Source organism: Thalassophryne amazonica, chromosome 5 (assembly GCF_902500255.1).
Source record: "Thalassophryne amazonica chromosome 5, fThaAma1.1, whole genome shotgun sequence".
Taxonomy (NCBI): domain Eukaryota; kingdom Metazoa; phylum Chordata; class Actinopteri; order Batrachoidiformes; family Batrachoididae; genus Thalassophryne; species Thalassophryne amazonica.
In genome coordinates, this window is record NC_047107.1 from 7342837 (window position 1) to 7368155 (window position 25319).

The 25319-nt window shown below is 43.5% G+C and overlaps 1 protein-coding gene across 1 annotated transcript in view; it reads left to right on the plus strand.

The window, feature by feature from the left end:
• ggt1a (gamma-glutamyltransferase 1a) overlaps nucleotides 1-23324 on the plus strand; it is a 180891-nt gene extending 157567 nt beyond the window's left edge. The window contains exon 12 of the mRNA XM_034169695.1: nucleotides 23125-23324. Within this exon, the coding sequence (XP_034025586.1) occupies nucleotides 23125-23271 (147 nt within the window). The 3' untranslated portion in view covers nucleotides 23272-23324. The remainder of the gene's footprint in view (nucleotides 1-23124) is intronic.
• Nucleotides 23325-25319: the final 1995 nt, after the last annotated feature.

Below are 25319 nucleotides of genomic sequence, written 5' to 3' on the forward strand. Positions count from 1 at the left end.
AGAGGAAATAATGCATGAATTAGTTTTTCAGCATCACTCTGAGACAAGACCGTTCTATTTTTTAGAGATATTGCGCAAATGCAAAAAAGAAGTCCTACATATTTGCTTAATATGCGCATTGAAGGACATATCCTGATCAAAAATGACTCCAAGATTTCTCACAGTATTACTAGAGGTCAGGGTAATGCCATCCAGAGTAAGGATCTGGTTAGACACCATGTTTCTAAGATTTGTGGGGCCAAGTACAATAACTTCAGTTTTATCAGAGTTTAAAAGCAGGGAATTAGAGGTCATCCATGTCTTTATGTCTGTAAGACAATCCTGCAGTTTAGCTAATTGGTGTGTGTCCTCTGGCTTCATGGATAGATAAAGCTGGGTATCATCTGCGTAACAATGAAAATTTAAGCTCTGCCGTCTAATAATACTGCCTAAGGGAAACATGTATAAAGTGAATAAAATTGGTCCTAGCACAGAACCTTGTGGAACTCCATAATTAACCTTAGTCTGTGAAGAAGATTCCCCATTTACATGAACAAATTGTAATCTATTAGATAAATATGATTCAAACCACCGCAGCACAGTGCCTTTAATACCTATGGCATGCTCTAATCTCTGTAATAAAATTTTATGGTCAACAGTATCAAAATCAGCACTGAGGTCTAACAGAGCAAGCACAGAGATGAGTCCACTGTCTGAGGCCATAAGAAGATCATTTGTAACCTTCACTAATGCTGTTTCTGTACTATGATGAATTCTAAAACCTGACTGAAACTCTTCAAATAGACCATTCCTCTGCAGATGATCAGTTAGCTATTTTACAACTACCCTTTCAAGAATTTTTGAGAGAAAAGGAAGGTTGGAGATTGACCTATAATTAGCTAAGATAGCTGGGTCAGGTGATGGCTTTTTAAGTAATGGTTTAATTACTGCCACCTTAAAAGCCTGTGGTACATAGCCAACTAACAAAGATAGATTGATCATATTTAAGAGCGAAGCATTAATTAATGGTAGGGCTTCCTTGAGCAGCCTGGTAGGAATGGAGTCTAATAGACATGTTGATGGTTTGGAGGAAGTAACTAATGAAAATAACTCAGACAGAACAATCGGAGAGAAAGAGTCTAACCAAATACCGGCATCACTGAAAGCAGCCAAAGATAACGATACGTCTTTGGGATGGTTATGAGTAATTTTTTCTTTAATAGTTAAAATTTTATTAGCAAAAAAGTTAAAAGAATACCCGGCTCAATAGAGCTCTGACTCTTTGTCAGCCTGGCTACAGTGCTGAAAAGAAACCTGGGGTTGTTCTTATTTTCTTCAATTAGTGATGAGTAGTAAGAAGTCCTAGCTTTACGGAGGGCTTTTTTATAGAGCAACAGACTCTTTTTCCAGGCTAAGTGAAGATCTTCTAAATTAGTGAGACGCCATTTCCTCTCCAACTTACGGGTTATCTGCTTTAAGCTGCGAGTTTGTGAGTTATACCATGGAGTCAGGCACTTCTGATTTAAAGCTCTCTTTTTCAGAGGAGCTACAGCATCCAAGGTTGTCTTCAATGAGGATGTAAAACTATTGACGAGATACTCCATCTCACTTACAGAGTTTAGGTAGCTACTCTGCACTGTGTTGGTATATGGCATTAGAGAACATAAAGAAGGAATCATATCCTTAAACCTAGTTACAGCGCTTTCTGAAAGACTTCTAGTGTAATGAAACTTATTCCCCACTGCTCGGTAGTCTATCAGAGTAAATGTAAATGTTATTAAGAAATGATCAGACAGAAGGGAGTTTCAGGGAATACTGTTAAGTCTTCAATTTCCATACCATAAGTCAGAACAAGATCAAAGATATGATTAAAGTGGTGGGTGGGCTCATTTACATTTTGAGCAAAGCCAATTCAATCAATCAATCAATCAATCAATTTTTTTTATATAGCGCCAAATCACAACAATCAGTTGCCCCAAGGCGCTTTATATTGTAAGGCAAGGCCATACAATAATTATGTAAAACCCCAACGGTCAAAACGACCCCCCTGTGAGCAAGCACTTGGCTACAGTGGGAAGGAAAAACTCCCTTTTAACAGGAAGAAACCTCCAGCAGAAACCAGGCTCAGGAGGGCAGTCTTCTGCTGGGACTGGTTGGGGCTGAGGGAGAGAACCAGGAAAAAGACATGCTGTGGAGGGGAGCAGAGATCGATCACTAATGATTAAATGCAGAGTGGTGCATACAGAGCAAAAGAGAAAGAAACAGTGCATCATGGGAACCCCCCAGCAGTCTACGTCTATAGCAGCATAACTAAGGGATGGTTCAGGGTCACCTGATCCAGCCCTAACTATAAGCTTTAGCAAAAAGGAAAGTTTTAAGCCTAATCTTAAAAGTAGAGAGGGTGTCTGTCTCCCTGATCTGAATTGGGAGCTGGTTCCACAGGAGAGGAGCCTGAAAGCTGAAGGCTCTGCCTCCATTCTACTCTTACAAACCCTAGGAACTACAAGTAAGCCTGCAGTCTGAGAGCGAAGCGCTCTATTGGGGTGATATGGTACTACGAGGTCCCTAAGATAAGATGGGACCTGATTATTCAAAACCTTATAAGTAAGAAGAAGAATTTTAAATTCTATTCTAGAATTAACAGGAAGCCAATGAAGAGAGGCCAATATGGGTGAGATATGCCCATTCCTTTAGTCCCCGTCAGTACTCTAGCTGCAGCATTTTGAATTAACTGAAGGCTTTTTAGGGAACTTTTAGGACAACCTGATAATAATGAATTACAATAGTCCAGCCTAGAGGAAATAAAATGCATGAATAGTTTTTCAGCATCACTCTGAGACAAGAACTTTCTGATTTTAGAGATATTGCGTAAATGCAAAAAAGCAGTCCTACATATTTGTTTAATATGCGCTTTGAATGACATATCCTGATCAAAAATGACTCCAAGATTTCTCACAGTATTACTAGAGGTCAGGGTAATGCCATCCAGAGTAAGGATCTGGTTAGACACCATGTTCTAAGATTTGTGGGGCCAAGTACAATAACTCAGTTTTATCTGAGTTTAAAAGCAGGAAATTAGAGGTCATCCATGTCTTTATGTCTGTAAGACAATCCTGCAGTTTAGCTAATTGGTGGGTGTCCTCTGGCTTCATGGATAGATAAAGCTGGGTATCATCTGCGTAACAATGAAAATTTAAGCAATACCGTCTAATAATACTGCCTAAGGGAAGCATGTATAAAGTGAATAAAATTGGTCCTAGCACAGAACCTTGTGGAACTCCATAATTAACTTTAGTCTGTGAAGAAGATTCCCCATTTACATGAACAAATTGTAATCTATTAGACAAATATGATTCAAACCACCGCAGCGCAGTGCCTTTAATACCTATGGCATGCTCTAATCTCTGTAATAAAATTTATGGTCAACAGTATCAAAAGCAGCACTGAGGTCTAACAGAACAAGCACAGAGATGAGTCCACTGTCCGAGGCCATAAGAAGATCATTGTAACCTTCACTAATGCTGTTTCTGTACTATGATGAATTCTAAAACCTGACTGAAACTCTTCAATAGACCATTCCTCTGCAGATTGATCAGTTAGCTGTTTTACAACTACCCTTTCAAGAATTTTTGAGAGAAAAGGAAGGTTGGAGATTGGCCTATAATTAGCTAATATAGCTGGGTCAAGTGATGGCTTTTTAAGTAATGGTTTAATTACTGCCACCTTAAAAGCCTGTGGTACATAGCCAACTAACAAAGATAGATTGATCATATTTAAGATCGAAGCATTAAATAATGGTAGGGCTTCCTTGAGCAGCCTGGTAGGAATGGGGTCTAATAAACATGTTGATGGTTTGGATGAAGTAACTAATGAAAATAACTCAGACAGAACAATTGGAGATAAAGAGTCTAACCAAATACCGGCATCACTGAAAGCAGCCAAAGATAACGATACGTCTTTGGGATGGTTATGAGTAATTTTTTCTCTAATAGTTAAAATTTTGTTAGCAAAGAAAGTCATGAAGTCATTACTAGTTAAAGTTAATGAAATACTCAGCTCAATAGAGCTCTGACTCTTTGTCAGCCTGGCTACAGTGCTGAAAAGAAACCTGGGGTTGTTCTTATTTTCTTCAATTAGTGATGAGTAGAAAGATGTCCTAGCTTTACGGAGGGCTTTTTTATAGAGCAACAGACTCTTTTTTCCAGGCTAAGTGAAGATCTTCTAAATTAGTGAGACGCCATTTCCTCTCCAACTTACGGGTTATCTGCTTTAAGCTACGAGTTTGTGAGTTATACCACGGAGTCAGACACTTCTGATTTAAAGCTCTCTTTTTCAGAGGAGCTACAGCATCCAAAGTTGTCTTCAATGAGGATGTAAAACTATTGACGAGATACTCTATCTCCCTTACAGAGTTTAGGTAGCTACTCTGCACTGTGTTGGTATATGGCATTAGAGAACATAAGAAGGAATCATATCCTAAACCTAGTTACAGCACTTTCTGAAAGACTTCTAGTGTAATGAAACTTATTCCCCACTGCTGGGTAGTCCATCAGAGTAAATGTAAATGTTATTAAGAAATGATCAGACAGAAGGGAGTTTTCAGGGAATACTGTTAAGTCTTCTATTTCCATACCATAAGTCAGAACAAGATCTAAGATATGATTAAAGTGGTGGGTGGACTCATTTACTTTTTGAGCAAAGCCAATTGAGTCTAATAATAGATTAAATGCAGTGTTGAGGCTGTCATTCTCAGCATCTGTGTGGATGTTAAAATCGCCCACTATAATTATCTTATCAGAGCTAAGCACTAAGTCAGACAAAAGGTCTGAAAATTCACAGAGAAACTCACAGTAACGACCAGGTGCTAATCCTCCGCCTCGGCCTGTGCTACGAGCATTCTGGCAGTTAGTGTGACTCGGGAGTGTTGACTCATTTAAACTAACATATTCATCCTGCTGTAACCAGGTTTCTGTAAGGCAGAATAAATCAATATGTTGATCAATTATTATATCATTTACTAACAGGGACTTAGAAGAGACCTAATGTTTAATAGACCACATTTAACTGTTTTAGTCTGTGATGCAGTTGAAGGTGCTATATTATTTTTTCTTTTTGAATTTTTATGCTTAAATAGATTTTTTACTGGTTATTGGTGGTCTGGGAGCAGGCACCATCTCTACGGGGATGCGGTAATGAGAGGATGGCAGGGGGAGAGAAGCTGCAGAGAGGTGTGTAAGACTACAACTGTGCTTCCTGGTCCCAACCCTGGATAGTCACGGTTTGGAGGATTTAAGAAATTGGCCAGATTTCTAGAAATGAGAGCTGCTCCATCCAAAGTGGGATGGATGCCGTCTCTCCTAACAAGACCAGGTTTTCCCCAGAAGCTTTGCCAATTATCTATGAAGCCCACCTCATTTTTTGGACACCACTCAGACAGCCAGCAATTCAAGGAGAACATGCGGCTAAACATGTCACTCCCGGTCCGAGTGGGGAGGGGCCCAGAGAAAACTACAGAGTCCGACATTGTTTTTGCAAAGTTACACACCAGTTCAATGTTAATTTTAGTGACGTCCGATTGGCGTAACCCGGTGTCATTACTGCCGACGTGAATTACAATCTTACCAAATTTACGCTTAGCCTTAGCCAGCAGTTTCAAATTTCCTTCAATGTCGCCTGCTCTGGCCCCCGGAAGACAATTGACTATGGTTGCTGGTGTCGCTAACTTCATATTTCTCAAAACAGAGTCGCCAATAACCAGAGTTTGATCCTCGGTGGGTGTGTCGCTGAGTGGGGAAAAACGGTTAGAAATGTGAACGGGTTGGTGGTGTACACGAGGCTTCTGTTTAGGGCTACGCTTCCTCCTCACAGTCACCCAGTCGGCCTGCTTTCCCGGCTGCTCGGGATCTTCTGGAAGGGAACTAACTGTGGCTAAGCTACCTTGGTCCGCACCGACTACAGGGGCCTGGCTAGCTGTAGAATTTTCCACGGTGTGGAGCCGAGTCTCCAATTCGCCCAGCCTGGCCTCCAAAGCTACGAATAAGCTACACTTATTACAAGTACCATTACTGCTAAAGGAGGCAGATGAATAACTAAACATTTCACACCCAGAGCAGAAAAGTGCAGGAGAGACAGGAGAAGCCGCCATGCTAAATCGGCTAAGAGCTAGTAGCTGCGCTAAGCTAGCGGATTCCTAAAAACACACAACGTGAATAATGTGTAAATAATTTAGAGGTGATTCAGTAGAGGGAGTGCTTTAGTTAAGGCACGTGAAGATTACACTGTGAAACAAATCGTTATCTAGTTAACTAGATCAATCTAACTGCGCAGATTAAACAGCTAACAGATACAGCAAAACACCACTGTGCTCCGGAACAGGAAGTGATACAATACCGCAGTGAGAGCCAACCACCAGTAGAGGCAAGCAAGAGAATTTAGAAAACAAATTTAGAAATTGTTTAGGTTCTTGCTATCATATACACACTATTATTATGAATTTGTTATTACTTCTATTTTGTCATTAGATTTTTAAATGGACCACAAAGGAAATAAGTGCTTTCACTTTCTTGTGTGATCCATGTAATGTATTTACAGTTATAGTATGTGCTTACATTGAACTTACTAAATAAAATCACACACTCATGCTTTTAATATAAATATGACTTAATGACAAACAGCAAATGTCGGCTCTCCACAGTTTGTCAGTGATCAAAACACACGCATGCATACACAGCTTTTTGTCTTTTCTCTTCACTTCTGGTTGAAAAGAACTGTATTTTGAAATCAGTGACACATATTGACTGCTAGGCCCCTCCAGTACAGTAGCTGGTACTGTGTACCACAAGAAGTTCTAATGCACCTTAGTAGAAGAAGCAAAATATTTGACTCACAGACTCCAAATGACACCAAAGTTATATTGGTGCCTAAACACCTGTATTTTATGCCAGAAATGAGGTCCAAGTTTTGCAAAGTGGCATTTCTCCTTTAATTCGGATTGTCTTATATATGCGTGTGTTTCCAGTGATTTAAAACGAGCAGGCAGCTGTTGATTTATGTGATAAAATGTGAAGATGCTCAGGCTGAAAGAAATACAGGTAATTTACTCCTCCTCTGTTCTGTATAAAACCTGTGTAACCTCTTAATTTTACTCTCTGAAGGACTTATTTTTTAAATAACCTCTTAATTTTGCTGTCTGATTGACACACCAGTGACACAACTTTAGATAAATAAATCTGAAGTATCTTCCTTAAACTCAAACTGAAAGCAAATCTCTACAACTTCATATAATTTAGTTTACACCACTTCACCAGGAAGCTGGGCTTTGAGGGGGATTTTATTAAAAAGAAGACCTATTCGAGCTACAATTTGCCAGAAAGTACATTTGAGATGAAAGCCTAGATTTGATGTTTTGGTGAAAGAAACTTTTGTATTTCTTCATAATTTATGTAAATAAAGCCCAAGACATATTCACTGACTACGTTTACATGCAGCCAATAACCCTTTCGTAACCGGAATATTGGAAATAAGCCGGTTGTGCATGGCCATGTAAACACCCGCAAAAACACGAATATGCTCATATTCCGGTTTTTAAAAACCCGAATAAGACCCCTGGGTTACTCCTTTTCTAACCCGAATATCAGGTCATATAAACGGGCATCGGGATATCCCCATAGAAAGGAACATTATTTTGTGTTCTGCGCATGTCCTATCCGCAAGGAATCTTGGTCTTTTGAGTACAGCAACTACTTGTATGCGGCGCGCGCAACCCACCTGACACCACAGAAGCAGAGATAAACAGCGTATTGTGTTCTGCGTCCTTATCAGGCGGGCCGGTCGCGGCACTGGTTGGCATCACCGCGATTACTCTGCCTCCGATGCACTTACTGAGTCTGCGGGCTTGGTAAATGCCGCAGCAGGCCACTCACACCGCCCCCCTCTCTGCTGTGTGGAGCTGCGCCAACTCTGGCAACAGGTCCAGAGACTACGCTCGCTGTTTTGATGCTGAGCGCGCCAGCATTTGCGGAAAAATCCACAGCGCCGCAGGGTCTCGGTATACCGCAGCCGCAGAGCTCTGTGGCCATAACTTGGATTCTTTGCGGGTCCTGCATCCATACCCCTGGAGGCAGTGAGCGAAGGGAGAGCATGCGCATTGTGTTCTTCGTGTGTCTGTTATAATTTTCTCGCCCAGAAGAAAAAAGAGAGTGTTTACACAGGAGAGAAAAGTGAGAAAATAGTAGTGTAGGTGAGTAGTAGTGAGGGAGGGATTTACATGAAGCAGGATTTGCACGAACGCCAGACCAAATAAAGACGTGCGTCACTGTTTAGATGTGGATATTCCAAATGATACCAATGACCATGTATACAGGAGTAACTCTGTCTGCTTAAGCATGTAAACGGGTTATTCCTAATGATTCAGAAACCAGAATATTGACCTTAACTGGAATATTAACGGCATGTAAACGTAGTCAGTGACTTGGAAATGTTCATGTTTCCATCCCCTGACTTGTCTGAAGAAAACTGGCAATAAAACTGATTATTATTTACAGGTTTTTATCAAGTTTTAGAGATTTGCTTTCAGTTTGAGTTCGAGGAAGATAAATTTAGCAATTTTTATTCTTAATTTTTTTGTATTTCTTGTATTTGAAATGGCATAAACAAATTAAAATGTGTGAAATACCAAGTGTTCCAATACTTTTGGAGGGCACAGTATCCTAACCTTATGATGAGTGCAAAATGAGTGTGGTATTATTACTGTTTTGTTTAAGAATGTTTCATTTTCACTGTTGCTGCACTTTGTGTGAAATCATAGTCATATCGTATATCATAATGATATGACAATATTGAGATATGATAATTTGGCCATATTGTACAGCTAGTTGACCTACTGTCAACTAGCTAAAACTTTGAATATTAATTTTCATCTACATTAAAAAATACTTAAAGTGGCAGGAGGTTAAGAAGGCTGTAATTAGGGGGTCTGGAGGTGGAGCCCCCACCCCCCGAAGCTGAAAGGCAAAAAAAGAAAAATGCTTAACGCTCCATCGTGAGCAATTCAGTAACAGCACGTGGTTTCAAACACACATCCATGCATGTCACCAAATGTAACAGAGCACTGTGTGCATGTGCCATGTTGAAGGTGATTCAGAGCAGCACTGAAAATGCAGGTGGAAACCATTTGGTACAGCAGTAAGTAAAGGATCATTCTCACACCAGTTTCACTTAGATATCTTCGTTGTTACTTGAAATAATCACACTGGCCGGTCTGCTTGTGTCAGCCTGAACCCATCAGATCTCAGAAGCTAAGTCGTGCGGCACCTGGTTAGTACTTGGATGGGAGACCTCTTCGGAACACCAGTGGCTCTGTATGTGTTTTTTCAGGTAAAAACTGGAGTTGCGTCAGGAGGGGCATCCAGCGTAAAACCAGTACCAAAATCCCAGTTCGGATCTGGCTGTATCCGCTGTGGCGACCCTGTACAAGCGGGAGCAGCCAAAATGACAACACACATTTGAAATAATCACACTGGAGGCAGAACTTTTCAGCCGAGACTCATACACGTAAAGAATACAAGAATACAAAGGTGACATAATACTAACCCTCCATGACCTCAAGCTGGCCATCATCTCTGCTCCAAGTGTGAGCCAGTATCATTCCTGTGAATTATATTACGATAATTTCATCAAATCTGCATGCAGAGAGAGAGAAAGAGAGAGAGAGCTGGAAAGACTGGTTTATGTCCACAGGGAGCTGATCCCTCCCCCGACAGAGGCAACCCATACTGTCCTACCCTACGCCAATCGGATGAGGCTTGTCACTCAGAGACTGCTGTCTCCTGTGTTGTTTTTGCCACCTTGCAGCATCACCGAAATGACCACTCTGGGGTGTAGAAACTGGGTGGGGTGTATAGAGACTCAGGGCTGCCCAGACACCAACGTCCCCCTCTCTGCCTTGCCGATGTGGTCCAAAGGAGTGCAGAGCAGTGCGTTTGGCACCAGCATGTCCGCTGGAGTTGCTGGAAGGGCGACTAGTAGTCCATCCAACTGCCTTAGGGGCTCCACTCCAGATTTGTGTAGGGTTTACTCCTGAGTCTTTCCCATGAGTGTGTTGTGTCTGCCTCTGACTGCCTGTTTGTGTCCTTTGTTTATGGTTTGTGTACTGTCCTGTTTGTTTCCAACGCCTCCTTTGGTTTTCATTGTGTATGGGTGTGTCCTCCTTTGTCTGTCGTCTCTGTACCTCGTGTGTGTGTGTGTGTGTGTGTGTGTGTGTGTGTGTGTGTGTGTGTGTGTGTGTGTGTGTGTGTGTGTGTGTGTGTGTGTGTGTGTGTGTGTGTGTGTGTGTGTGTGTGTGTGTGTGTGTGTGTGTGTGTTTGTTCATCTGTCGGTCCTGTCTGTGTCTTTATGTTTATATTCAGTCCTCTGTCCTTTCTGTCATGATGTTTTTTGTGTTATTTGGCCTGTGCTCCTTTTTGTATCCGGTGTGTCTCCTCCCTGGTCTGTCATCCACATGAGCCCCTTTGGTGTTGTCCTCTGTCTGTTGTGTTTGTGGTCAGTCCTCTTACTCTGTCCCGGTCTGGGTGGGTTCTGTCATTATGTCTCTGGCTATGCACTGTGGGTTTTCTAGTATACTTCCTCAGTTCTACACTGTGTTCACTTTGTGTCCATGTTGGTTTTCTGCTTTTATTTCTTGAGGTAGTTTTTGGTTATTGTTTAGTTTTTGGCTGAGTCAGTTGTTGTTGCCTCTTTATTTATGCTCCGTCTGCCAGTTTTCCACCTTTGCATCTTGTTTTTTGTTTGTCTGTTTTTTGTTTTAGTTTTATGTTTATTTTTGTATTATGGACTGCATTTATATAGTGCTTTTCCATCTGCATCAGACGCTCAAAGCACTTTACAAAAAATGCTTCACATTCACCCCAATGTGAGGGTGGTGCCATACAAGGTGCCGGGAGCAACTAGGTGATTAAGGACCTTGCCCAAGGGCCCTTAGTGATTTTCAAGTCATGCTGGGATTTGAACCAAGGATCGTCTGGTCTCAAGCCCAATGCTTTAACCACTAGACCATTTGTGGTATTACAACCCCAATTCCAATGAAGTTGGGACGTTGTGTAAAATGTAAAGAAAAACAGAATACAATGATTTGCAAATCCTCTTCAACCTATATTCAATTGAATACACCACAAAGACAAGATATTTAATGTTCAAAGTAATAAACTTTTTTGTTTTTGTGCAAATATTTGCTCATTTTGAAATGGATGGCTGCAACACGTTTCAAAAAAGCTGGGACAGTGGTATGTTTATCACTGTGTTACATCACCTTTCCTTCTAACAACACTCAATAAGCATTTTGGAACTGAGGACACTAATTGTTGAAGCTTTGTAGGTGGAATTCTTTCCCATTCTTGCTTGATGTACAACTTCAGTTGTTCAACAGTCCAGGGTCTCTTGTCGTATTTTGCGCTTCATAATGCGCCATACATTTTCAATGGGTGACAGGTCTGGACTGCAGGCAGGCCAGTCTAGTACCTGCACTCTTTTACTATGAAGCCACGCTGTTGTAACACGTGGAAAATGTGTCTTGGCATTGTCTTGCTGAAATAAGCAGGGACGTCCCTGAAAAAGACGTTGCTTGAATGCCAGCATGTGTTGCTTCAAAACCTGGATGTACCTTTCAGCATTGATGGTGCCATCACAGATGTGAATGTTGCCCATGCCATGGACACTAACACACCCCCATACCATCACAGATGCTGGCTTTTGAACTTTGCGCTGGTAACAATCTGGATGGTCATTTTCCTCTTTTGTCCGGAGGACACAACATCCATGATTTCCAAAAACAATTTGAAATGTGGACTCATCAGACCACAGCACACTTTTCCACTTTTCTGTCCATTTCAAATGAGCTCAGGCCCAGAGAAGGCGGCGGCGTTTCTGGATGTTGTTGATGTTTGGCTTTCAATTTGCATGGTAGAGTTTTAACTTGCACTTGTAGATGTAGCAATGAACTGTGTTAACGAGCAATGGTTTTCTGAAGTGTTCCCACGTGGTAAAATCCTTTACACAATGATGTTGGTTTTTAATGCAGTGCTGCCTGAGGGATCGAAGGTCACGGGCATTCAATGTGGGTTTTTGGCCTTGCCGCTTTTGTGTTGAAAGTTCTCCAGATTCTCTGAATCTTCTGATTATATTATGGACTGTAGATGATGGAATCCCTAAATTTCTTGCAATTGAATGTTGAGAAACATTGTTCTTAAACTGTTGTACTATTTTTTTCATGCAGTTGTTCACAAAGTGGTGATCCTCGCCCCATCTTTGCTTGTGAACGGCTGAGACTTTTGGGAATGCTCCTTTTATACCCAGTCATGACACTCACATGTTTCCAAACAAGTTTTCTTTGAGCATTCATCTTTCCCAGTCTTTTGTTGCCTCATCCCAACTTTTTTGAAATGTGTTGCAGGCATCCATTTCAAAATGAGCAAATATTTGCACAAAAACAAAGTCTATCAGTTTGAGCATTAAATATTTTTGTCTTTGTGGTGTATTCAATTGAATATAGTTTGAAGAGGATTTTCAAATCATTGTATTCTGTTTTTAATTTACATTTTACACAACATCCCAACTTAATTTGAAATGGGGTTGTATGTGGTTTTGGATCTGTCTTTTGGTTAAGTTTTAGTTATGGTCATGTTTTGTTCTACTTCACTTTAGATGTCAAGGTTTTTGATCACCTTGTCACTTGACCTTTGACCCTGCCACACATGTCCTTCATTTTGTTCTTTTGTTTTTCTGCTCACGGTGTTCATGCTGCTCCGGGTTTTTGTAAGTACCTTGACCCTTGTTGTTACTTCCTGTAGAGGCTGTAGTTAGTTTTGTGTGGACTCCTTGTTTGGACCACTTTGTCATGTTTTGTTTGGAGCCCGTTTTCCACGTCATTTGTTTGGACTGATTATCACTTTGGGAATGTTAAAACATCTTGTTTTTGCAAGTGCAAATTGGGTTTATTTTTGACTCTGCTAAAACCATAACAGAGTGGGTATCGCCGCAAGGCAGTGGGGGTCAGAAATACGTTTTCCTTCTCCTAGATGAGCTGTCTTCCCAGACTGATGAACTCCATCTACCCACAAGCAACTGGATCTGGGGTGCCAGTAACCCGCTTTTGCCCCCCTCTATCAGTAGAAGCAGTTCCGCCCCAAGCAGGATGTTTTGGATTTGGTTGTTTGAGGCTGTTTGAGAGACAAGCCATGAGACAGTGGGAGCTTTTCCCTGCTGCCACTCCATGGCTGTAACAACCTTCGAACCAGGGAGGTGGTTCATGAAATGATATACAGTAGTGTTCAGAATAATAGTAGTGCTATGTGACTAAAAAGATTAATCCAGGTTTTGAGTATATTTCTTATTGTTACATGGGAAACATGGTACCAGTAGATTCAGTAGATTCTCACAAATCTAACAAGACCAAGCATTCATGATATGCACACTCTTAAGGCTATGAAATTGGGCTATTAGTAAAAAAAAGTAGAAAAGGTGGTGTTCACAATAATAGTAGTGTGGCATTCAGTCAGTGAGTTTGTCAGTTTTGTGGAACAAACAGGTGTGAATCAGGTGTCCCCTATTTAAGGATGAAGGCAGCACCTGTTGAACATGCTTTCTCTTTGAAAGCCTGATGAAAATGGGACGTTCAAGACATTGTTCAGAAGAACAGCGTAGTTTGATTAAAAAGTTGATTGGAGAGGGGAAAACTTATATGCAGGTGCAAAAAATTATAGGCTGTTCATCTACAATGATCTCCAATGCTTTAAAATGGACAAAAAACCAGAGACGTGTGGAAGAAAATGGAAAACAACAATCAAAATGGATAGAAGAATAATGAGAATGGCAAAGGCTCACCCACTGATCAGCTCCTGGATGATCAAAGACAGTCTGGAGTTACCTGTAAGTGCTGTGACAGTTAGAAGACGCCTGTGTGAAGCTAATTTATTTGCAAGAATCCCCCGCAAAGTCCCTCTGTTAAATAAAAGTGGCAAGATGGCGCCTGTGTGTTTGGCATGCCGTCAGCCCTGTCTTTACCACTCGTCGAGTTTTTTGTTATTTGTTGCTGTGTTTTTGCTCTGTGTGTTCTGCCGGGACACCTCTGCCTTGCTTGTGTATAATCGTCAGTCTCTCTTGGACATTAATGCTCTTTATGAGCCGCTGCTGTTGTCTGGGTCCGGTCTGGGAGGGCCCCGCCGTGCTCTGCCACCTGTGCTCGCGGACGTCCCACTCCACCTGCTCTGTTTTCCTTGCGCTCCTCTCCGGAGGAGGCGCTTCGGAGCGGTGCATCAGTGAAATTTAAGTTTTACCTGGCAGCCTTCACTAGAGGGTCTGATCCTTGCCTCCTGTGGGATGGACGATATTTTTGGGCATGGGAGCGCGCGCTGCGCACGAGAGGCTGCTGGATTCGTCCTGTTGTTCCTGGACTGTCCTCTCCGATGACCGGACCGGCTCCGCTAAAGCTGTGCCCGTTTGTGCCGCAGCTTCCTGCTGCTGCCTCTTGCCGGGCTGCAGAGTTTTTACGCTGGTGCTGTCGTCTGTGGGCTCGCAGACGCGGCGTTTCACCTGAGCTCCTCCGGCCGCTGAAACACGCTGCGTCACTGGCTGCTGAGGAGCAGAACTTCTGCATGACTTCATTCAAATCTGTTGATCCCACCGAGATCCTTAGTTTGGGTCTCATTAACATCAGATCATTGTCTCTGAACTCATTGCTGCTGAATGACTTAATTGTGGATCATCACCTGGATATGCTTGGGTTATGTGAAACCTGGCTTAAATCCACAGCTGTCCTTCCTCTGAATGAGGCCTGCCCACCGGAGTACACTTTTAGTCACGTTTCACGTGATGTGAGGAAAGGCGGGGGTGTTGCTTTTATTTATAAATCCAGGTTTAGTTTAGTAACTGTTGAGGGTCATAAATATAATTCATTTGAGCATCTGATTCTCCATTATGCCCATGATGCTAAGTACTGTCAAGGTCATAAAACTGGAAATCAGCTATGTTATATTGTCACTGTCTACAGGCCTCCTGGCCCATATTCTGATTTTTTTAGATTAATTTGGCACGTTCATCTCTAGTCTTTCAACTAGTGTAGACAATATTTTGATTATTGGTGACTTTAACATTCATATAAATAAGCCCTCTGATCCCCTTGGTAAATCATTTATGGAAATCATGGATGCACTAGGATTTCGACAGTTCATTCATGGTTCAACGCATATCAGTAGTAATACTCTGGATTTGGTTCTTGCACGTGGCCTTGCTGTCACAAATATCGACATCCCGCCTCTTGCATCGGCGGTCTCTGACCACTCGCTTATTAGGTTTACAATTGCGCTGCCGCGTTTAGTGGAGCAACAACCTTGCCTATCATTGCGGCGACGTATTAAACCTTCAACTTTGACTGAACTCAAAGTGAGACTACCAGAAATCTTGACTTCAAGCTTGATGAATTTTCAGTCGGTAGACAGCCTTGCAGATAGCCTGAATTTAGTGCTAAAAACCACACTCGATAAAACTGCGCCTCCTCTATTAAGGCCACGCTTTCCCAAAGCACAGACGCCTTGGTTCAGCAGTTATTTGCGTGGCCTTAGGCAGAAGGCTAGAGGGTTGGAATGGAAATGGCATAGTTCCAAACGAGAGGTGTTCCACTTTGCATGGCGTGATGCTGTCTTAGATTATAAGCATGCACTACTGGCTACAAAGCGTGCCTATTATTCTGATTTGATCAATAAAAACAAGCATAACTCAAAGGTTTTGTTTGAAACTGTTATTCACTCTCCATTTTCAGCACAGGATTTCTTGGACTATTTTGAGAAGAAAAATGAGGATACTAGGTTGAGCATATCTCAGCAGGCTTTGGTCCAACCACTGCATACTGCTATGGAGGTGGATGTGCCCACTGAGGTGTTACCCAGATTTACAGATTTTGTTGGTATCTCGCTTGGCGCGCTGACAAAGCTCATGATGTCTACAAAAAGTGCAACTTGTTTACTTGATCCTATACCAACAAAACTATTTAAGGACCTGTGGCCCATTCTTGGACCGACTGTGCTGGAAATTATAAATCTCTCATTAACTTCTGGATCTGTTCCTAAAGGTTTCAAGTCTGCAGTGAACAAACCATTACTTAAGAAATCAATCTCGACCCTAGTGTATTGAAGAATTATAGACTGATATCTAATCTATCATTTTGTTCTAAAATCCTGGAAAAAGTGGTTTCGGGACAGCTTGTGGACTACCTCACTGAGAATAATCTTTTTGAGCCACTGCAGTCTGCTTTTAGAAAATATCACTCCACAGAGACAGCACTTACTAAAGTAGTGAATGACCTTTTGCGAGCAATGGACTCAGATACCACTACAGTCTTGGTGCTGCTGGATCTTAGTGCTGCGTTTGATACTGTAGATCATCATATTTTACTCAATAGGCTGGAAAATCACTTTGGGATTATTGGAACTGCTCTTGCCTGGTTGACGTCATACCTGTCCAGTCACTCTTACTGCTTATTGTGTAATGGCATCTCCTCTGATTGTAGGGACATGAAGTTTGAGGTTCCTCAGGGATCCGTTTTAGGCCCTCTGCTTTTTTCCCTTTATGTAGCACCTCTTGGGAATATCTTGCGGCGATTTGGTATTTCCTTTCATTGCTATGCTGATGACACTCAATTGTACATGCCAATAACTGCTGGTAATCTCACTCACATAAAATCTTTGGAAGATTGCCTTGCATCAGTAAGAAGTTGGATGTCTAATAACTTCCTACTTTTAAATTCTACAGTGAGGTATCGGCATAAATTTGATCAGCTAGCACTTAGCTTAGGTCCGTGTGTTATACATCATACGGATAAAGTGAGGAACCTTGGAGTAATTTTTGATCCTACGTTGTCCTTTGATCTCCACATTAGAGACATTACGAGGACTGCTTTCTTCCATTTGCGAAATATAGCGAAGATTCGTCCCATCCTGTCTATGGCTGATGCTGAGACTTTGATTCATGCATTTGTCTCTTCTAAATTGGACTATTGTAATGCTCTATTTTCTGGCTTACTGCAGTCCAGGATTAGGGGTCTTCAACTGGTTCAAAACGCTGCTGCCAGACTCTTGACACAAAGCAGAAAGTTTGACCACATTAAACCCGTTTTGGCGTCCCTGCACTGGCTTCCTGTTCCTGCAAGATCAGATTTTAAGGTACTGTTATTAGTTTATAAAATCGTTCATGGACTTGCGCCTCCCTATCTGGCTGACCTGCTAAGCCCCTATGTACTAGCTCGGGCCCTGCGTTCTCAGGGTGCAGGACTTCTGTGTGTTCCCAGGGTGAATAAAAAGTCTGCCGGTCACAGAGCTTTCTCCTACCATGCCCCAGCTCTGTGGAACGATCTCCCAGCACACATTTGGCAGTCGGATACTGTGGAGATTTTTAAGTCACGTTTAAAGACTCATTTGTTTTTTCTGTTTTATCATTACTATTATGAAGTGTTTTTATTTTTGTATTCTTTTATGGTTGTCTTTCTTTATGGTCGTTTTTTTTTTTGTGTGTGTGTGTGTGTGTGTGTGTGTGTGTGTGTGTGTGTGTGTGTGTGTGTGTGTGTGTGTGTGTGTGTGTGTGTGTGTGTGTGTGTGTGTGTGTTTTTTAATTTTTTTAATTGTTTTTTGTGTGAAGCGCCTTGAGATGATTTTGTCGTGAATTGGCACTATATAAATTAATCAATTTGAATTTGAATTTGAAAAGACGTGCAGAAGAGGTTACCATTTGCCAAAGAACACATCAACTGGACTAAAGAGAAATGGAGGAATATTTTGTGGACTGATGAGAGTAAAATTGTTCTTTTTGGGTCCAAGGGCCGCAGACAGTTTGTGAGATGACCCCAAACTCTGAATTCAAGCCACAGTTCACAGTGAAGACAGTGAAGCATGGTGGTGCAAGCATCGTGATATGGGCATGTTTCTCCTACTATGGTGTTGGGCCTATATATCGCATACCAGGTATCATGGATCAGTTTGGATATGTCAAAATACTTGAAGAGGTCATTGTTGTGAAAGTGTCGTGACACGGACCCACAACAGGGGGCGTCAATGAACGGACAATGGATAAGTCAAAAAGTAACAATTTAATGTTGTGAATCGCACAACGAAGTACAGACAATACCAATATGGTGGAATGTCAATTATACACAAGGTGACGTGTGGGCAGGCTCGAAGATAGAAGACGTCTGGCGAGAGAAGAGCCGGATCCCACACAGCTTCCACCACCAACGGATCTGAAGAACATCGGAGCCGCCAAGCCCTGCGCCCCAGGTGGCCACTGTCTTCAGCAGTCAGACCCGGTACTGCTGGCAGAGAGCCTCCTTCACCGCAAGAAGTTCCCTATTGCCGACGTCATAGTTCCGTTCAGCTGGGGTCAACCTGCGGGAAAAGTAGGCACATGGATGGAGAACCTTGTCGGACTCCCCGCTCTGGGATAGCACGGCTCCTATCCCTGAGTCAGAGGCGTCCACTTCAACTACGAACTGGCGATTGGGATCGGGCTGCAGTCGAGAACCGGCGTTTCAACTCCCTAAACGCGGCTTCGCACCGATCCGACCAGGTGAAGGGGACTTTTGGAGAGGTCAGGGCTGTCAGGGGGCTAACTACCTGACTGTAGCCCCTGATGAACCTCCGGTAGAAATTTGCAAAACCGAGGAACTGTTGTAGATTCCTACGGTTTGTTGGTTGGGGCCAATCTCTCACCGCCGCAACTTTGGCCGGATCAGGGGCAACAGAGTTGGAGGAGATTATGAACCCCATAAAGGACAAATAAGTGTGGTGTAACTCGCACTTCTCGCCCTTCACAAACAGCCGATTCTCCAACAACCGCTGTAGGACCTGACGTACATGCTTGACATGGGTCTCAGGATCCGGAGAAAAGATGAGTATATCGTCTAGATATACGAAGACAAACCAATGCAGGAAGTCCCGCAAGACGTCATTAACCAACGCTTGGAACGTCGCGGGCGCATTGGTGAGGCCGAACGGCATGACCAGGTACTCAAAGTGACCTAACGGGTGTTAAATGCCGTCTTCCACTCGTCTCCCTCCCGGATCCGAACCAGGTGATAAGCATTCCTAAGATCCAATTTCGTGAAAATTTGGGCTCCATGCAGGGGCGTGAACACTGAATCCAACAGAGGTAACGGGTATCGGTTGCGAACCGTGATCTCGTTCAGCCCTCTGTAATCAATGCATGGACGGAGTCCGCCGTCCTTCTTGCCCACAAAAAAGAAACCAGCACCGATCGGGGAGGTGGAGTTCCAGATCAACCCGGCAGCTAACGAGTCCCGGATGTAGGTCTCCATTGATTCGCGTTCCGGACGTGAGAGGTTGTACAGCCTGCTGGACGGGTACTCAGCGCCCGGTATCAAATCAATGGCACAATCGTACGGACGGTGCGGGGGCTGCGTGAGAGCCAGATCCTTGCTGAAGACGTCAGCAAGGTCATGGTACTCGGCTGGCACTGCCGCCAGATTGGGGGGACTAAAACCTCCTCCTTAGCTGTCACACCGGGTGGAACCGAGGATCCTAAACACTCCCGGTGGCAGGTTTTGCTCCACTGAACCACAACCCCAGACGGCCAGTCAATCCAGGGATTGTGTTTTAACACCCATGGAAAACCCAAAATCACTCGGGAGGTAGAAGGTGTTACATAAAATACAATCTCCTCCCTGTGATTACCAGACACCACCAATGTCACTGGCTGTGTCTGGTGTGTGATTAGTGGAAGAAGGGTGCCATCTAGTGCCCGCACCGACAATGGTGATGGTAAGGCCACTAGAGGGAGCCCAACCTCCTTTGCCCATCTGCTATCCAGCAGATTCCCCTCTGACCCCGTGTCCACCAGTGCTGGGGCGTGAAGGGTTAGATCCCCACTCAGGATCGTGACTGGGATACGTGCAGTTTGTCGGGGTCTCCCCGCGTGGGTGTTGTGACCCACCCTTAGCCCAGTCTCTAAGCACGAGTGCTGCTGTTTTGACCGTTTGGTGTGTGCTCGGTTGAGCTGCAGAGAAAACACTCTCCACGGATCAGCCTCCTTTGTCTCTGATCTGATCGCTTTTTGGCCCTGCTCGTTTCCATAGCAACGTCAGCAGGGGGAGCTGTCGTCACGTGGAGAGCCCTGGCTGTGGAGCATGAGGAAGTCGGCTCCCTTTCGGACCTGGGAGGAAGAGGGATGGCTTGTGCCTGACCACGCCCTTCGTCTCGCTCCCGTCGGTGTTCTGTTAATCGGTTGTCTAACCGTATAACCAGGTCGATAAGCCCGTCTAAATCCCGCGGCGCGTCCTTCGCCACCAGGTGCTCCTTAAGGACCAGAGACAGTCCGTTTACAAAGGCGGCGCAGAGCGCAACAGCATTCCAGCCGGCTTGCGCTGCCGCGATTCGGAAGTCGACTGCATACTTCGCTGCGCTTCGACACCCCTGTCGTATCGACAGCAGCACGCTTGAAGCGGTCTCGCCTCTATGAGGGTGGTCGAACACCTGTCGGAACTCCCTCACAAACTCAGTGTAAATCGTTAGGAGCCGTGAATTCTGCTCCCAGAGCGCCGTAGCCCAGGCGCGTGCATCTCCTCGAAGCAAATTTATAACGTAAGCCACCCGGCTAGCGTCTGACATGTACATGACGGGACGCTGTGAAAAGACGAGCGAGCACTGCATTAAGAAGTCCACGCATGTCTCCACACAGCCTCCGTACGGCTCCGGAGGGCTTATGTATGCTTCAGGGGAAGGTGGGGGGGTTTCGTTGAACGACCAGTGGAATGTCTCTGGCATACGGTCAGCAGGAGGAGGTGCTGCAGCAGCACCCTGAGCATGCGCTTCCACCTGGGCGGTGAGAGCCTCCATCCTTCGATTGAGAATAATGCTCTGCTCGGTAACTAAGTCCAACCGAGCAGTAAGAGCGGTTAAGATGTGCTGCAGCTCACCTAACACGCCTCCTGCTGGTGCCTGTGCACCTCGCTTTTCCATTGGCTGTTCAAGCGATGGTTGACGCCCCTCGGGATCCATGACGCTGGCCGAGAAATCCTGTTGTGAAAGTGTCGTGACACGGACCCACAACAGGGGGCGTCAATGAACGGACAATGGATAAGCCAAAATGTAACAATTTAATGTTGTGAATCGCACAACGAAGTACAGACAATACCAATATGGTGGAATGTCAATTATACACAAGGTGACGTGTGGGCAGGCTCAAAGATAGAAGATGTCTGGCGAGAGAAGAGCCGGATCCCACACAGCTTCCACCACCAACGGATCTGAAGAACACCGGAGCCGCCAAGCCCCTTGCCCCAGGTGGCCACTGTCTTCAGCAGTCAGACCCGGTACTGCTGGCAGAGAATGAAACAGTACTGATGAGTGTGAGTTCGCACACTCAGTAATCCCACAGTCAGTGTTCAGTTAGGAGGGAGAACCTCCACCTCCGATAACACACTCAAACAGCTCCTGAGACAACCACTTATCTGGGTGGGGTGGGAGGCGAAGCCATCGCAGTCCACACCAAACGCCAACTCAGCAGACAGGGAATCCGTCCCAGGAAAACGGCTGCAAAAGAGATCAGACTAATGCTCGAATCAGGTTCAGCAGAGAAATTACCTGAATGGTAGCTGATTTCTCGGCGGGGAGGTAGAGTTGCAGTCCGGCCTTTATGGTGGTGGTGATGAGTAGTGGATGAGTGACAGCTGGTACGGATGATGGGTGACAGCTGTCACTCCCGGTCGCTCCGACGCCCTCTCGTGCTTGAAGCCCGCACTTCAAGCAGGGCGCTATCTTGTGGTGGTGGGCCAGCAGTACCTCCTCTTCTGGCGGCCCACACAACAGTCATGTTGCCTTATGCTGAAGAGGACATGCCCTTGAAATGGGTGTTTCAACAAGACAATGACCCCAAGCACACTATTAAACAAGCAAAATGTTGGTTCCAAACCAACAACATTAATGCCTCGCAGATGTGAAGAAATCATGAAAAACTGTGGTTATACAACTAAATACTAGTTTAGTGATTCACAGGATTGCTAAAAAAAGCAGTTTGAACATAATAGTTTTGAGTTTGTAGTGTCAACAGCAGATGCTACTATTATTGTGAACACCCCCTTTTCTATTTTTTTTTACTTCATAGCCTTAAGAGTGTGCATAGCATGAATGCTTGGTCTTGTTGGATTTGTGAGAATCTATTGAATCTACTGGTACCTTGTTTCCCATGTAACAATAAGAAATATACTCAAAACCTGGATTAATCTTTTTAGTCACATAGCACTACTATTATTCTGAACACTACTGTAAAAGAGGAAGAAAGCAGAAAAAAACTGACACAAGCAGGGAACTTCAAAATAAAACAGTCAGAAGAAAGAACATTAAAACCGTAACAGAGCATCTGTCGTGTCGTGGTAATGGAGCACACTCCTGAAGGTTGACGATGTCACATTTATGCTTGATGCATTTTTGTTTGTTTGATCTTGTGTCAGAACAAGAGTTTAAAACCTGGGATTGGACCTCCTTCCTCATGTTGACCTTGTTTTTTTCCTCTGTGCTCAAAAAAAGCATCTACAGGTGGATGTATTTCAAGGACTACATGTAGTCCTTGAAAAACATCAAGATTTAGCCAAACTAATTCATCATTCAGAATGTTCTTGATACAAACAAATAGAAAACCAAGGCTGGAGCCTCACCTGTGCGGTCGAGCAAACTCTATAAATACAATTCCTTCTTTTCAACAAACCCACTCCCTGATCAAAAACGCCATGAAGCTGTCACACTGCTGATGCTAAAGATGAATATTGAACTCTCGCTATCATTTTAACAAGAAATTTTTCTCTTTTTTTTAACAAAAATAAGAATCACCCCACTGTACAGGTCAAAGTGGGCAAAGGTGATAAAAAGCTTTGATCCACGGCAGGATTCAGACCTTGAACCAAATTTAATGGCTTCTTCTCCTTATAATGACATGTATTTGTAGCATCTTTAACAATAAACCAGAATAATATTGCAGACAGAGAACAATGTGAAACATGAAACTTGTTGTTAAAATCAGAGATTTCACCTCCTCCCATCAAGCGTGTGTGTGTGTGTGTGTGTGTGTGTGTCTGTGTGTGTGTGTGTGTGTGTACAGAGTGTTCTGGAGGGTCTGGCCCAGAAGAACCATGTGACCCAGCTGCTGAGGACTCCAGACTCTGTGGTCCAGGCGGTGGTTCGACAGGGAGCGCGTCTCTGTGCGGAGTCTGACCCCAGGAAAGGAGGCTATCCAGCAGGATACTGAGCACAACTCCAGGTCTCCTCTGCTCCGCTCAGTCTGCTCAAAGGAACTCAAGCAGAGCCGCAGTACTTCAAGCCTGCACTGAAGACTTCACACAGACAATGCCTTCATTCGTTTACTGACACCTGGAAAATGGCTCGCCTCAAAATCACATGTCCACCTTCTTGATAATTCATTATTTGTCTAATTTGAAGTCCTGTATGTCAGCAATTACACCATGTGATTTCAACAAAAACACCATTAATGGGACGGTTAAGCTCTGATGTAACGCATCACGTGATAAGGATTATGTTTAAGAATGAGACAATACATCAGTCCAGCTCAATGCCTGGGGGACACGTTTTGAGTTTGAGACCTTCTGATGTGGTCAACAGACCAAATAAATGACTAATTTAATGTAGCGATGAGCATATTATTATGTCATCATGCAATACCCACTTTCACCATGGGGACTCTACAGAGTCCAACCTGCACCAACTCTGGTCAGGTCTGGGATCACGGGCCGGTCCTGTGAAACATGTCTGCTCAGTCATATTGTACTTTGTTGCAGGTGCTTTGTCGGGGTTGGATGTTTGTCAGTCATAGATCACAATGTGCCCCCCTCAGTCAGCAAAAAGGTTCTTCACTCTTTTCATTTCACTACAGGGACCTCATTTATATAACACCACATCGGATCCATACTAAAGGCTATAGGCATATTTCAGATGTATAAAAACATCTGTACATATGACAGGCCAGTGGGAGGTGCTGTGCATACGGCAGTCTGTAAACCTGACTCTCTACGCTGAAAAGCACTCTGGCCACAGACACTAGGGCCCGTGGCTTTTAACCTTCTGGTCAGAGCGCCTGCCTCCCAGCACTGGAGATCGTGAGATCGCATCCCAAGGATGGAGTGACACAGAGGAGAGCATATACAGAGCTTAAATACACACACTGACAAACAAAATCTCTCTTTAGGAATCACTCTACCTGGAATTGTGTCCGCATGGATCTGACTTATATCCCGCTCTCTTCACGCACACACGCAAATATTCAAACATAGGGGAAACCGGGGCACGGTGAATCAGTAGGTCTATCTGCAAAATTGCATACAACCCCAATTCCAATGAAGTTGGGATGTTGTGTAAAATGTAAATAAAAACAGAATACAATGATTTGCAAATCCTCTTCAATCTACATTCAATTGAATACACCACAAAGACAAGATTAATGTTCAAACTGATACTTATTGTTTTTGTGCAAATATTTGCTCATTTTGATATGCCTGCAACACGTTTCAAAAAAGCTTGGACAGTGGTATGTTTACCACTGTGTTACATCACCCTTCCTTCGAACAACACTCAATAAGTGTTTGGGAACTGAGGACACTCATGATTGGGTATAAAAGGAGCATCCCCAAAAGTCTCAGCTGTTCACAAGCAAAGATGGGGCGAGGATCACCAGTTTGTGAACAACTGCATGAAAAAATAGTCCAACAGTTTAAGAGCAATGTTTCTCAATGTTCAATTGCAAGGAATTTAGGAATTCTATCATCTACAGTCCATAATATAATCAGAAAATTCAGAGAATCTGGAGAACTTTCTACATGTAAACAGCAAGGCCGAAAACCAACACTGAATGCCAGTGACATCATTGTGTAAAGGATCTTACTGCGTGGGCTCAGGAACACTTCAGAAAACCATTGTCAGTTAACACAGTTCATCGACATCTACAAGTGCAAGTTAAAACTCTACCATGCAAAGTGAAAGCCATACATCAACAACATCCAGAAACGCCGCCGCGTTGTATATTTGCAGCAGTTATGCCATATTTTTATGCATAAAGACATCCCCATTATAAATTAGTATTTTGTTTTTGGATACGTTAAGGGTAAAACTAAGAGGCAAGTGAAGTCAGTTTTTCCTATCAAAAGTAAATTTTTGTGGATGTCACTGTCTTTGTATTTATTTCTCACAACAGAGGAAAGGTTGCCAAAAAATGGTTCTTAGTTAGAAGACTACCCAGTCCAACTGATAAGCATGTGTTATGTCTTCTCCAGACTATCAGGTATT